Here is a 15,641-nt window from a genome sequence, read left to right on the forward strand (position 1 = left end):
GTGTGTGTGTGTGTGTGTGTGTGTGTGAGCTGGTAGAAGGGAGGAAAGTAAGAAGGGGTGGAAGCTGAACACCTCAGGAATGTGTTTTTGATAACAAGTTCCCCCAGCGTGCTAGACTTCTGTTGTTTCACTGTGTAGCTGTGTGTGTTTGTGTTCCTGTGTGTCTGTCTTTGTGAGAACATATTTTTGATAGTCTACTATCCTCATGAGGACATTTTGCATGGTCTTTACAAGGGACCACCCCATTTGTGGGTCAGGGCATAGGTTCAGGGCTAAGGTTTGAATTAATTTTAGGGTTAGGCTATAGAAACGAATGGAAGTCAATGGAAGCCATTACACTGACTGCAGGACAAACAAGATTGCTTGTGAGTGTGCGTTTGTTGGTGGGTCAGGGGTCTGGTTAAGGACCAAGGTGTGAATTGAGTTTAGGCTAGATTTAGGGTCAGGTATGTACCTGTGAGGTTAGGGTGAGGGGTCAGGGTTAGGCTGTAGAAATGTCTGGTAAATAAATGGTAGTCAATGCAAAGTTCACATAAGGATAGAAAAACAAACATACAGTGGTTGAACAATGAAACTGAAACACKTGTCATTTTAGTGTGGGAGGTTTCATGGCTAAATTGGACCAGCCTGGTGGGTAATCTTCATAAATTGCACATTGTACCAGTAAGAACAGAGTGTGAAGGATCAATTAGTAGGGTAAAAGCACAGTTCTCCTCAAAATTTTGCAATGAACACAACATTATGGGTGACATACCAGAGTTCAAAAGAGGACAAATTGTTGGTGCACGTCTTGCTGGTGCATCTGTGACCAAGACATATTTCCTACCATATCAGGGCCATTTTTAGACTACACCCCTACTTGTGAGGACCAACTGGTACATATGGTGGGGACCTAAGCCTAGTACCCATTTGGGGAAATGTCATTGATGGGATGGGGGTTAGGTTTAGGACCACGGTGTGAACTGAGTTTAGGTTAGTTTTAGGGTCAGGTAGGTACCTGAGGTTAGTTTTAGGATAAATGGTCAGGGTTAGGCTGTAGAAGTTAATGGAAGTCATTGGAATGTCCCATATAGATAGCTGTACCCAGCTGTGTGTGTGTGGGTACCTGTTTTTGCTAACTGGTGGGGATGACTTTTGACCATTTTCGTCTGACACACCTGTGCCTGGTGAGGACCCACTGTTCCTTATGGGGCAAAAAAATTGGTCCCTATTGGGGTAAATATCATTGCTGGGTTAGGGATTTGTTTTAGGACTATGATGTGAATTGAGTTTAGGTTAGGTTAGGGTCAAGTATGTACCTATGAGAAAAGGAAGTTATATATTGCATGATATATACTTTATTTTGCACAGTATATACCAGTGTGTTTATGTTATTGTAGGATTTTGCACGTTCTGCATTTCAATTATTGTGTTGTTTTGTTTACATTTACACTTTAACTTACCTACTTAGCCCCTGTGTGTGCAGATCTGTCACAAAAAGCATGTCACTGCAAGTCGTACTGTGTATTACTGTGTATGTGACAAATAAATTTGATTTGATTCGATTTGAGTTTGACCTGTGAGGTTAGACTATAGAAATGACCAATCAATGAATGGAAGTCAATGCAAAGTCCTCATGAGGATAGAAGAACAAACACGCCCGTGTGTTTGTGTGTCCTGGGTGAATGAAGTTTCTGCAGCTTTCTTGTTGCAATCATGATGAGTATAATGTTGTAATGATTGATAAAACGATTGATTGTACTTGCTRACATTGATAAAGTGAGAACTGAGACATGCAGCTGATTAGTTCCTTCAGGTTTTTTTTTCATTCTGCATCAGCCACACACACATAGAAGCATACATAACATGCGTATGTATGTGTGTATGTATTCGTACCTGTGAAGTGCGACTCCAGGTCACTGCCCATGCCTTGTGTGCACCGGTGCAGTGTAGTGCAACAGCAGAGCCGTCACTAACTCACAACGTCCTCCACGCCGCTCTCCGCTCCACAGGCCGCCTCATTAAACTTTCAGCTGAACAGTTAAAAACTCTTCTGCCGTTCAGTCCCAACAGGCCACAGCAGAGGAGTAAATTAGATTCAGTCCATCCGCTGGGTTTCAAGTCAGACGGAGGGATGGCGTCTGCCGACTCAGTCTGCAGCGAATCAGTGCGGCGTGGCCGCAGGTGGTGCTTCCTGAGCCCTGATATCAACCTCGCAGGCTGAGATGACCCAGACTGTGCCGAGTTTATTGTTTTCTTTTTGCTTTGTTTTCCTCACTCTGCCTGTCTCTGTGTCTTGTCTTGTTTCTCAGGCGACGTGATTGACAACAGCCAGCGGACAAGAGAGAACATCGGGGCCCTGATCAATGAGACGCTGGAGATGTTTGAATACTACGGAGGTCCAAACGCCTTTATAAACATCAAATATATGATCCCCACCTATCAGTCCTGCATGATAAACTGATGGAGGGTTCATTATCAGACTTGGCTCCATTTCATTCTGCCTTCTCTCAATAAAATAAAGCAACATATAAAATATTACTGTAATGTTTTCTTCTTTATTAATTAATTATATTATTGAAACATTTAAGGGCGTATTCTGCAAAATTGACTCATTCATGCATGTTTGATAAATCCATGAATCTCCTGTGGTGGACATGTGGAGCTGCCTAAACACCTGCTGGTACAAAGCTCCACCTATTTGTACAAAGCTCCTCCCTGGAGCTCAGTCTGCAGCTGAGCTCCTGCCCCACAGAGCACCCCTCCCCCGAAGCATTGTTTGGATGACATGCTGAAGTTGTGTCGAAAACAGTAGGAGGTTCCTAAAGAGTTTATAAAGCAAAGCCAAATTCATTTTTGATATAAACAATGTTTCTTTGACAAATGAAGGTAACTTGATTGTGGTATCGAATGGAACTGTGCCTGGAAAATACACAATACAATAATTTAAAGTTTTCTGAAAATGATGTTGATTATTTCCTCTGACACTCCACACTTTGTCACTTAATGCTTTAAAGTGCTTTAAAAATCAAAACCTGTTACAGTACGCTTCTATTTTTTTCATTAGTTTACAGCTACATATAGAGAAATATTTTAACAGTTCTGGCTGTGTTAATTTAACACCCATATTGCTAATTTCAACACCAACAAAGTTTCTATACACTGTACGTCTATTGTATTGTTAATGCGACACCCACTGCTGAATTAAACACCTCCTGGTGTTCAAACCCAGCATCCCTATAATTCCGGACGATCTGACATGTGGTGAAAGAGGGCGGGGCTTTTCAGAACACTTTTTTCATCACTTTTACGTGTTATTCAACACTTAACAGTGGGCGGAGCTTATTTAACTTTCAAGAGTTGAGACAATACTGATAAAATTAACCTCAACATTGGATGCCAATTAACTCAAAGTGTTAAAATAACACTTTGGGAGTTAAATTAAGCTCCAAAAAGTTCAACTGAAATTTTAACACTCCAGTTTTTTGCTGTGGTGTGTATTTAGACAATAAGTTTTCGGATTACATGTATCGGTAGTTGCTGCATTAATACTGCAGCAGACAATGTAAGCATCAAGTTCCAACGTTCCTCACAGTGATGTCCAGGACTAACAACCACAACAGGCCATTTTATGGCCACTAATGTAATGGTTCTCCYGAATTTTGTCAGTCCTGTTGTGGCCCAGTATTGATCACTGACCTCATTCTCTTCAGATTCCTCCACGCTCAGTCAGCAGCATGTTTTTTTTTTCTCAGTCCACAGCTGTGAGCTCATGCTCTGGWATGATTCCAGAACTTGGTATGTCATCATTCTTTTGCACTTGTTCATGTTCCTGCCTGGTACAGTCTATTCTTTTAAATAAAATCAGTGTAGTTTTGTCTGTCAAATAGCTGAACAAGTTCTTTAGAAGGAAACGATGATAATCAAAAAGTGTCTTTCTTTCTTAAGAATTSTTTTCTTACACAGTCAATAAAGCCTTTTCAACCAGGTTTATTCTGTTTATTCTGTTTATCAGATCTTCCTGCTTCTGATAGTCTGAAGCAGTTCAGCTTGTTACATTGTTTTTATYTGTGCACGCCTTTATTTAACTGTCAGTTTAGTCAAATTTCTCTTGAACCACTGAACAGATTTAAATGAAACTAGATTTAAGACTGACTTAATTCAAGATGGCMGTCACAGCTAATCAAGTTRAGCCAACACAAAAATGGCTTTATTCTGGTTAATTTGAAAAAATACTGAGCTAAAATTGGATGTAGTTGCTTAGATTCCGGTGCTAACGCTTCATGAGATCTCATGAGATTGTTTTCAAGGTTTGACCAACTTTTAACGCCATCATTTCTCAGCATGCGTCAATCTTTGTTTATAACTGTGGCATAAAAGGAAGCAAGTGATATGCATTCCAGATGGGACTATGGTTTTAAAAAGAAATAAATCAAAAATCCTTTTGTCAAAAGCCACAAAGTGTAAAARGGATAAATTTAATTCACGAAACTTACGAGTCGAAAATGCAAAATGGGTCAGAACGACCCCTCAGCATTCCRAGTGTTAAAAAACAGTAAGCATCTGAACACCAGTCTCTTTTTGGTGCAATGATTTTCCCTTTTTTGGTTTTCATGTATAAGCGACAGAAATAACAAAAAGAAAAAAAAACACTGCATTGATGCAGCTACTGTGGTGTTGTTTTTGTGTTGTAATACTGTACCCATTCTGTCAGAAAGCCAACTGGAGGCAGAGGCTGTCTAAACACACAGGGGAAGACACTCGGGAATGACGGCTGACAGCATTCCTCCAGACAAATGCACACACAAACACACACACGCACACACACATGTATGTGTGTTTGGTTAACATGCTTTGAACTCACAAACCCCACCATGTGCATATGGCTTATTTGTCAGTGTTTATGCAACASAGACAACAAAGGTATATTCTTTGTTCAGTAACTCAGTAAGTAACTTTGTGTTCTCACACTGTGCTCACTGAAGCTGCTCCATCCTCTAATGCATTCAAATCTAAACTTTTTTCTTTCTTTCCCACAGACACAGCTGAGGATTCGGCAGCTACATTCCCCACACGCTGACACATTTACATATACGACCCTGCAGTCCAGAGGAGAAACACTGTAATTGACTTCTGAAATTCACAAGGACACTTGCACTGTCTGCTGCCYTAATTCATGTCTCCAGCAAAGGCAACTTTACAGGCCTGCCGGAGGAATCTGTTCTCCAGCAGAGGACAGGTTCATAACGCTCATATTTCAGCCTCAGCACATCCTGAGAGGAACGCTGGAGTTCGACACAGACGAGGCGCTCCCCGCCTGCTGCTTGATCTGTGCGGAGCGAGGCCAGAACGGAGTGAAGAGCGGCTTCTCTCGCCTTCACGACAAAACGCCACATTTCACCTCACTTAAGTGCTCCTGCCTTGCAAAACAAACAAAACCGGAGCGCATGTGGTGGAGCACCTTTTACGGGGTGGTGGGGGCGGTTGCGCGATTTCACCCCTGTTCTCGGTTAATGAGCAGATCGAACTCCGAGTAGCCTGCGGTTCTGTCGAACTGTATCAATGACATCCCGCTGTCCCGCTTCACCTGTCCAATTTTACTGAGCCACGGGCGAGCAGTGGAAGGGGTGCTTAGAGACAGAAAACAGGACCGAAAACACAAACATGGAGAACATTGAATATCAGGCTTCAGCTTTAACACCTCCCAAAGCTAATTATCATTAGCCAACACAAAAACAGCTACAACTCAGACATTTCTACAGATATTTGCTTAAAATTTGATGTGGTAGCAGGCGAGAGTTGTTCACAGCCCTCATAGTTAGGGCAACAAATGTCTAACAGATGTTTAATCAGGGATGGGCAATTAGCGGCTCAAGTTCGATCTGATCTGTCAATTACCCCGCCCCCCATTTATTTATTTATTTTTACTTAGAAAGCACTCAATAGCTGCATTTCCATTGACCACGAAAATGCGTAAATTAGAATTTCAAAAATAAGTTTGCTCAATGGAAACACGTTAATTTCGAAAAAACTCGACATAATGGTTTTGTGCTAGGCTAGGATAAGGTGGGTCAGCCGTATCGAAATTGGTGTATTTCGCAAAACTGCAATGGAAACACTTTTTTCGCATCACGGGATCAACAACCGATTGTTTCTACTGGCGAAAAAGACAAAGAAGAAGAAGACAACAGGAAGTAGAAGTAGTAGTAAAATCACAGAAGTAGTAAAAGAAATTAGCAAAATAACTGACTACAATTTCCCAAAAATGCAGCATACGTAGCCGCTCCCAAGTATAAGGGGCTTGTCGCCCAAAAGCCTCAATAAGATGCCGACGTCTTCTCTGATGGCTGATGATGAGCGCTAGCGTCGTGGTAGTAATATGCATGTTTACATCCGTTGCCGCCATGTTTGTAATGACTAATCGCGAGAAAAAAATCTATTCACGCATGAACATCGACAAAGTCTTGCGCACATTTGCAATGGAAACGCAGATATACTGTAGGTAGACTATTCACAGAAATTCAAGGCAATGTTTTTAGCCATAACGAATTTTAATACAAGTTGCCATGACAGCACGTTGCACAAAGCTAAATACTAACTAGACATGGGTTTTTACGATGTAAAAACAAGTGTGCATTGCCACGTAGCATGTCATTGCAGCATGGRTTTGCCTGCAGCATTGGACTTGCAGAATGAACTTTGACCAAGTTCAAATGTGTTTTCTATTCCAGCTTGTGCCTGTCACATCAGCAGGTGTTTAGAATTAAGGTAATTGTGTGACAATATGAAGTTTGAAGAGATTTTTTCTTTAAGTTGCATTAGCCGGGTTCTGAACCCTGATCTCCCACATGTAAGTCCATGACATAGACCATTAGACCAATGGAGTTGTGGCAGAAGGTGGTGGCAGGGGTTGGTTTGTATGTGTGCAGAAAGAGGCCACATTGCCAATACAATTATTGACACCAAACTGCATAATATTACAACAATAGAGCAGTATTAAGACAATATTATAGTAAAACACCAAAATACAATCATATTAGTACTGTAAACACTGAACTACTGAGTTGAAATATTAAACTATGGTGCAGTACCAAGTTGAGTACAGCATGGGGCAGTATTGGACCAATACAAGGCTCCATTGACTGCCATTATATTTCATTAAACATTAATATTTCATAAACTATAAGTTTTACAGGCACCAAAAGGCATAGCCATCTTTTGGCACAGGAGCTTTACAGATATAAATTACAATGGCAGCTCTAGGACAAAGTATGCAGGAGGAGAAGCATGGCAAAGTTGAGATGACTTGGATGGGAAACAAATCACAATAGTGTGCATTGCATTGGCACTGCACACTGATAATATGAAGAAGGGTTACAAGAACAAAAACAACAGCGACTTTTTACCAGAACCACAACCACACAGGAGTCTGCGTTTCAGCTCGCTAAAGTAAGTGTTAATTTTTTTGTTTGCTTCAAACGTTTTGTATTCATGAGTGCTACTCTTTTACACACATTTGAGCATGAAATATGTTAAGTTGCTGCACTGTGTGTTGGTGTAATAAGCATACACGTGAACACAGATACAGCGCTATCTGGTAGTGTCGACAAAAAATTGTGGCCCTTTCCATCATTTAAGTTGCCCATCCCTGAGCTAAATTGTGTCTATTTGAACTGTTTCTGAAAGAAATGTGATTGTAAACAAATTAAAAAAAAAGGTTTTAACTCTTCCTAATCTTAGACCCAAGTGTTGACCTATACTTGAACTTCTCCCTCACCTCGTTTCGTTCTCAGACACAAAACCAGGAGCCCCTCCAACAAACTCAGAACAGACCTGAAACACTCCTAATCATAATATTCTGACCTTTCCCCCACCGCAGTCATAATGAGCAATTGATCATCTTGTGACTGCAGGTGCCCCGGCGTCCAGGAGGAAATAAATTGCGAGCTGTTCTGTGTGTTTCCTGCGGTCATAGAGCACAGGCTGTAACATCCTGCCCTACTTCCCAACAGCAGATATTATCTGTCACAGAGAAAGCCACATTAATGGTTTCTGTCGAGCGGATTTTGTTTTTGTTTTCGTTCCGTTTCTTATGAAAAGGAGATGCCGGAGAGCATGTGGAGTTGAGGAGACATTAATAATCAAACATAGATCTCGTCTTGTTACATATTTTTGTGCTTGACTGCCTTTTGTTAATGAGAGGCGGTGAGGAGTTTGTCGTTATTAGTTGCTGTAATTATGACTTTTTAAGAACTTGTTTATTCAGCTTTATTGGATGTTCGTCTGTGTAACAGTCTGGAAGACCACGTTTTTCATGACCGTCCTGCATGTTTTCTACAGGCCTCCACAGCATTAACAAGTGAGTGAAGCATTCCCTTCGTGGGTGCAACAGGAACCTCTAATCCAGGACCTGGCCCCAACTGTCCCTCTCTGTTGCAACTGGACCCCGATGGTCAACCCTGGAGGGTGTGGGACCTGTGGGCCAAGCTCCAAGATTTATTATTAGCCGTGCTAGCTCCTCCTCCCACGACAGCTGCTGCTGCCCCGCAGCCGGCGATAACTCCCTCAGAGGAACAAATGTACAGCGTTTCACCGCACCGATGCACAGAATTCATACAGTCACAAAAAAAAAAAAAAAATCAAAAATCAACAGTGAAAAGATAAAAAACAGCAATGTTTTTTTCCCCCAGCTTTCAAATGCCGCTGGAATGAACTGTGATTTCTTTTCCTCTTAAAGCCGGCTTCACGGAGCTCAAGTTTGTCCTTGTGTGTCTCCGTCTCACCACATCACTGTAACGGCAGGCCAACAAAGYCTTCCGTATCTCAGCGAGCTGTGCAACAAAAGCTACACACACGCTGATAACGCTCTGTTGATGAGAAGGGAAGAGAGAGAGAGAGAGAGAAAAACAGACCGTGGAAAGCAGAGAAAAGGCCAAGACTGCTGAAAAGAGGAGATGACAATTACAGAAGGGAAATAAAAACAGCAGAACGGTGTTTTTGGTGTGCTRCTGAATGGTGCTGAATAAAGATAAAGACAGGGAGATTAGTTGCACCTGAGCTTGGAGACAGACCCGAACTGTAAAAATGAATTCAGCACGGAGAGGAATGAAGAGAAGGAAAGGCTGTGTGAGCCACTTGGAGGTGGATGGATGAAGGGAGGTGGGATGCTGTGTCACCTGATGGGAAAAGCCTGTCTGCTTCCACCCAGACCCCAAGATTGAGGACCAGCCGGCCGCCSAACACGAGACCAAGGAGGGAACTACCCGCTCGCCTTGTTTTTCTCTCCTCGCCGGCAGAAAACAAGAGGACCGAGCCGACAACTGTCACTTTACTACATCGCCGCCGTCCCTTATCTGAACAAACAAGCTGAATGTAAATGTCCTGCTTTGTGCGTGACGTCTCGCCGCYTTGGAAATCGAATCAGTCATCCGCGCAGGTCACACTTGATCACGGCGACTTGCGTTGCTGCAGGTTTTTTTTTAGCTGGAACCAGTTTACAGCCCAAGATTCATCCATCTCCCTCTTTATCACTCACTTCCTCCTTTCATTATGTCCCCTGCCTCTTCTTCTTCTACTCCTGTCTCTTTTATTTTGGTGTTACGGTCTCAGAAGGCAMATTGTTAGAACCGGCAACGAGGGGATTGTGCTGAGCAACAGAAATAAATGCCCCCCGAGGGAATGATTGGTCTTCCTCACGTCTGCCTGGCAGACTCCACACACACTCGGGGAGGCGAGCGAGCGAGCGTGTGCAACACAGATCCACCTTTCCACGTACAGACCATCGTCTAAAGCTTCTGCTTCATTCAGTTCCCCTTAAAGATTGTTACAGTTGGCCAAATTAGCTAATTTAGGAGAGGTTTCTCTTTTGCCTTCACTACTTCTTCGCCTCCTCTTCCTCTCCTCAGGTCTTATCATAAAGGCTCATTTCTCTCCGTTCCCTGCAGGTTGACTGGTGCGACGACCAAGTGAACAAAACACAGGCATCCTCAGCACGAGCAGGAAGGAGCCACACTGTTCACTATGTGCAGGGACAGATGTGGCAACGACTGGACTTCTTTTAGTTACTTACTCTTTTCCACTAGTGCCACTTAGTGTAGTGTCGATACGGTCAGTGTAGGAATGGGAACGGGTCAGTTCGGGTGCTTTTCCATTGACGTTCCAGTCCGGTTCCAGTGGGTGTGTTTTAAACGGTTGGTGGAGGTGGATTTTTGGTTTTTCAAAAAAAAAGTTAATGCGCAAAATGAGAGGTGGAAACACATGTGCCGAATAAGTTCGGAAATTTTAAAAATGTGCTAAAAATTCAAATTCAAATTGGATGGAAACACAACTAATGTCACTGCTACAATTGAAAAAAAATGGCTCCTTGAGTTGTTGTTGTAAAGGCAGCTCAGACGCAACCAGTGACTCCACCCACTAGCCAATCAGTGAGGAACGGTGTTCTGACGTCACATTTTGGTGTCAACTGGGACCACTTGGAACCACAACGAAGTAGGTATTAAAAAAGGGCCGGTTCCATGAATCTGGCCTAATGGAAGTAGCTTGGAACCGTACCGACACTAGAAAGTACTGAGTTAATGGTGGAACTTATTTATCCTCAACCTTCTTAATTGTCTCTTGAAGTGTGATTTATTTATTTATTTATTTTGTGACTTGACAAATAGTGAGGTTTTCCCATCTCAACAGCAAGCCAGTTGGGAATTTATCCAATATCCCTGATCTCAGGAGTCATTTTTTACTTACTAGTTCACAACTACACTACCCTAGTTGCACATTTGGTCACATTGGTTCATCATTTTTGCGAACAAGTTCAACAAACACTTACTGGTTACACTTTTTAGTAACAAGCAGGACTGTTGACAGCATGACGTCTCACTGGTTAGCACCGACGCCTCACAGCATGGCGGTCCTGGGCTCAATGCCCGGTTTGGACCTGGGGTCTTTCTGTGTGGAGTTTGTATGTTCTRCCCGTGCTTGCGTGGGTTTTCTCCGGGTACTCTGGTTTCCCCTACCCCCAAAAAACGTGTACAATAGGTTGCCTCCAGGCCTCCCTTGAAAAAAAGATCTGCGATCTCAACGGGACATGCCTGGATAAATAAATAAATAAATAAATCATACTAGTCGGTCGTTTTTCTGCACTAATTGTCCAAAAGTCCTAACGCTCTTGTTTTCTCACACACTACCACTGGACCAAACTTAACACTTTGTAAAAGTTACCAGTTATCATTAAAAACTCTTACATGGTAACTAATCAATACAGGTTCTGCGTACTTTTTAACTTGTGTGACCCAACAAGAAAAACTAAACTTTGCACAAAAAGTAGGGTAATTTGTGTTTGGTAGATTAATCTTTTGTTGTAACAATTCTTCTCAGCAATTAATCTTTTACTGGGCCCCTGACCGGCAGCTGCTGGTACCAGAAGCTCCAAACAAGTGTGAAAAACAACAGCAAAATAAGCTGTTTGGKAGGGAAGATTTGGCGAATTTATCATGAGGCAAACCCACTCAGCTCCACTGCTCATCCCACAAATGCATGTTCCTTACACATGTGGCAACATTTAAAAGAGGAATTAGCAGGCTTTCTAACAGGATAAGACTTGTTGCCAAGAAGCATTTTTACAAGAAAGAAACAATCTACCAAACACAAACTTGAGTTGTTGGTGAACGTGTGTGACCATATGTAGTTGTGAACTAGTGGGCGAAAATGACACTTGATATCACTGATTGTACATAAATACACAATTTGCTTGCCGTACATCCCAGCTTTCTATCATAAGTCCTCCCTGCCATCCCTCTCTTCTCTGGATGACGACATGCAGGCCAAAAGGTATTTCCATCGCCAAATTGGCGAACTACTGGACCATCAGGTGACCTTTAACAGAAGAGAGAACGGTGTATCTGAGGAGAGGAGAGGGTCGTTGGAAACACGGAGAAGCTGAAATGTTACAATGTTGGATTGAATCAGGAGAGATTTCTGTGCTCAGTGAAAGTCCAGCTGCTGGTAAAACCTGTGTGAATTATAGTCACGTTTCTCTGATGTTTAGTTGGATTAAAGATAGAAAAAAAAAATTGAAACATGCTCTTTAATTTTGGTGAACTTACTTCCAGGATTGCCTCTTTACTGTTATTGAAAACGTTTGTAAAAAAATAAAAATCAATTAATTTATACTGTTTAAACATTTTTTTTCTTTTTCAGGAAAAAATTGCAAGCAAAAATAAGCAAATACAGGAGTACGGTGCCGCAGCATTTTCTGTTTTTGTTGAGAAAACAGTATTTACAAGGTTTATCAATATGCAGCTAGGTACATAATTTAACCCAAGATTTTTATGTTATTCACCAAAAAAAGACGATTTCTGAGTATAATTCTGTTGTGTTTTTGTGTCYCAGCCACAGGGATGTAACGTATGTTTGTTCTGATGGTACAGCAAAAGTGTGAGATGCTTTTTTCTTTTCACAAACACATAACCGCTGAGTCTCAGCTTTGTAATCAGACATTTCCAGTCCATATATTTTATCGGCAGCTCACAGGCCTAAAACAGCTTTAGTCATAAATACGGTTGGTGTTGCTGTACTTTTCAAATAACGAGAAGTAAAGTGAAGTCTGAACCAAGCAATTAAGAGTTGATTAATAACTCTGACAGGTGGCTGATATGTTTTTCGGAGCCGCAGACAGATTTTCGGTGGCTCAGATTTGTGTGAACCGTCATGTCTGGTCATGTTTTGCTAACAGAATCTTTACGACTCACCGCCATCAAAATATATGATTTCAGAAAGGTCATCTAAGCTCCTATCAGATTTTACAAACTCTCTTTCTACGTTTTAAAACAAGTGTTTAAAAAGCAGTTTGAGGTCTTGAATGAGATGATTTTTTAACTGCTTGTGATGTCAAATTTTTTAAATAATAAATATGAATGCATGAACGGAAACATAACATTGATAATATATTGCAAAAAAGAAAACAGTGAGATGAACAGTTGTTGAGACATTCACACGTGAACAAACAGGAAGTGATGTCAAAGGGGAATGTCTGAATTTAAACAGAGCGTTGCTACAATAGCTAACAACCCAGACTTTAGAGAAAATAATGTTTCTTTAGATTGTTTTGAGTCARTGTCAGAGAGATGAAGAAGTCAGTGTTCAAATAATATGGTTTGAATAAAAAAAGACCAGGGAGTTCCCCTTTCATGTCACTTCCTGTTTCACTTTGGCTGAGCCATATTCAAAGAACAATGTGCCAGTTATGTGACAAGATGGGTAAAGTCACGTGTTTTATGCCAAAATTCTTAAAGATGTTTTAACTTTTTGTACTTGAAAGTTGTTCATGTCACAGGCACTTCAAGGTTCGGTCTGCCTCTGGAAACCCAAATAGCTACAAATGATTAACTTTTGGAGTCAGCTTGATTCAAGATGGCTGCCTAAAAAGAACCTAAACAGCACAAACATGGCCACATTCCTCAATATAAAATTATCTTAATTAAAACTCYTGAAAGCTGGGGTAGGAAATGCATTCCGTGATGAAATAGGCCTTTAAATTATAGTTTTATTCTTACTTTTTACAATTGCAWATATTAATCCTTAGTCACAAACGAATAGGTTCAATATGAACACACGTATAGAGCAACAAGGGATGAACACGTGCAGGAATTGTACATTTATTTAAGACATATTTGTGATCCAAGTTAAAATGAATAATAGGTTTATATTGTGTTATTATTATTATTATTTTAGTTTTCAGGATGATATTTGTTTCTGTTGCGCTGCAGCYGCATCTTCCTAAAAATGTAAATGACCCAAATTCAACTGCACTTTTTCTCCCCCCACAGTCCCACAACGAGCAAGTCGGAAGAAAGCAGGAAAGATGTTCTTGTTTGTGTGTGTGTGTGTGTGTGTGTGTGTGTGTGTGTGTGTGTGTGTGTGTGTGTGTGTGTGTGTGTGTGTGTGTGTGTGTGTGTGTGTGTGTGTGTGTGTTATCAGACAGCCCGTGGGTCTCTGTTCGCCTGCTTCAGAGCCACAGGCGTTGAGACAGCCCTGCCTCGACAGAGTCGGCCGCTCCCGCTCACGTCTTGCGGCCCCCGAGGCAAGCCGTGACAAGCCACGGGGCCCCTACCGAGGGGCCCCATTGTCTCTGTCAGCACACTCTGAGCTGGAAACTCAGGGCGCTCTCTGAGCTCGTTGTGACAACGCTAACAACCTCTCTCCTCAAAAGAGGCTGAACGCCTGTTCATTAATTATCTGAATCCTTGTTAATTGGATTAATTGTTGAATGGAAACCGTGTTATTAAAAATGACGAAAACACAAGGGCAGGGGGAGCAAAAGGGAGGGATTAATATTGTTTCTGTTTACTCTGCGGCTGTCGGAAGACAAGGAGAAATCACACACACACACTCTGCTTTGCCACATTGTTCTTTCACTAACTTTTTTCTTCATCACAAATCCTAACACAACACACGTACGCAGAAACTACATGTGACCCAACTCAGAAGAGAGCGTGCTAAGCAAGGTGCAAATCACCGCGCARGCTCGCTCGCCCTGATAAGAACTAAACCCTTTTTCAAAGCTCAAAATAAATGCCAYTTTCTGTTTGATGCGAGAGGACTGTGTGACTTTTCCATCGCTTCCAGTCAAAGAGAAAAGAGGGGAAGAAAATAAAACATAAAGTCAACGCCGTGAACAATTCAGTTATCTCCAAGTCCCATGTTAAACTGGGTTTCTCATTCCCTCTGCCTATCTGCTGAGCCTTATCCACTGAAATCACTTATCAGAGTTTTACTTGAAGGGATGTTTTATCAGCCCAGCTTTAAGATGGAGCGGTGATACTGCGGACCATTTGGACGACAGGACTCATTTCAGATGTCGTCTGTAATTGGAAGTGGTGTAAATGAGTCCCTTTTATGCTCAAATTTAGCTTAAATCCGTACTGACACTGTATRGGAAGTCAAACTTTAGACACTTTGAATTTAAATTGTGATGAGGGGAAGTTACAACAAATAGAAGCAAGTTCATTTGTTTTTTTTTTTTTTTCCAAATGAACAGATTTATTGAATCGATTCTTGCAGAAATGTGTTCCACTAGTTTTGYAGGCAACTGGTTTTCCTCCTGCTTTGACATGAAGTTACTGACCTGGATAATTTTTGCTTCTGGAGTAAATTATGTGATGGCATAATGTCACTTCAATTAAACTTGTCCAAACACATCATTACATGAGGCTAATAATGCTGTTTGATCAGTTTATTGAACATTCAGCCGTGCTGAGACCTTTGACTTAAGGTGGAACAACTCATTCTGGAGAGAGGCCTTCAGCACTACTTCACAACCTCTGACCTTTTAATGGAGGGTTATTACCGAGGCGACAACACCAATAAAACAACATTATACAAGATAGACGTGGATGCCCTTATTTTCAGGGTGAGTAAAGCCGTTTTAAATGGCATCAGGTTATTAACGGACATTTGAAAACACTGAATGAAGAGAGGTGTGTTCAGGGGCCAAAAATAAATGAATTTGCTTTTCAGATTCAAACTCCCTGATCTGAATGATCCCAGTGAGCGCTTAGAGGACATGGTTGTTTAGTTTGTGTAAACTAAAATGCACACTGCCTCACAATTCCTGTCGAGTTAGTGACCTGTTTGACAGGCTGAATGACTAAGTCTGAGATGGGGGGGGG

General features: G+C 41.6%; 1 protein-coding gene across 1 annotated transcript in view; it reads left to right on the top strand.

The window, feature by feature from the left end:
• The window catches only part of pacrg (PARK2 co-regulated), a 145,216-nt gene extending 142,696 nt beyond the window's left edge, over positions 1 to 2,520 (top strand). Inside the window, exon 5 of the mRNA XM_014012572.1 lies at positions 2,292 to 2,520. Within this exon, the coding sequence (XP_013868026.1) occupies positions 2,292 to 2,443 (152 nt within the window). The 3' untranslated portion in view covers positions 2,444 to 2,520. The remainder of the gene's footprint in view (positions 1 to 2,291) is intronic.
• The last annotated feature ends 13,121 nt before the right edge of the window (positions 2,521 to 15,641 follow it).

This window comes from Austrofundulus limnaeus, unplaced genomic scaffold (assembly GCF_001266775.1).
Source record: "Austrofundulus limnaeus strain Quisiro unplaced genomic scaffold, Austrofundulus_limnaeus-1.0 Scaffold93, whole genome shotgun sequence".
Lineage (NCBI taxonomy): Eukaryota > Metazoa > Chordata > Actinopteri > Cyprinodontiformes > Rivulidae > Austrofundulus > Austrofundulus limnaeus.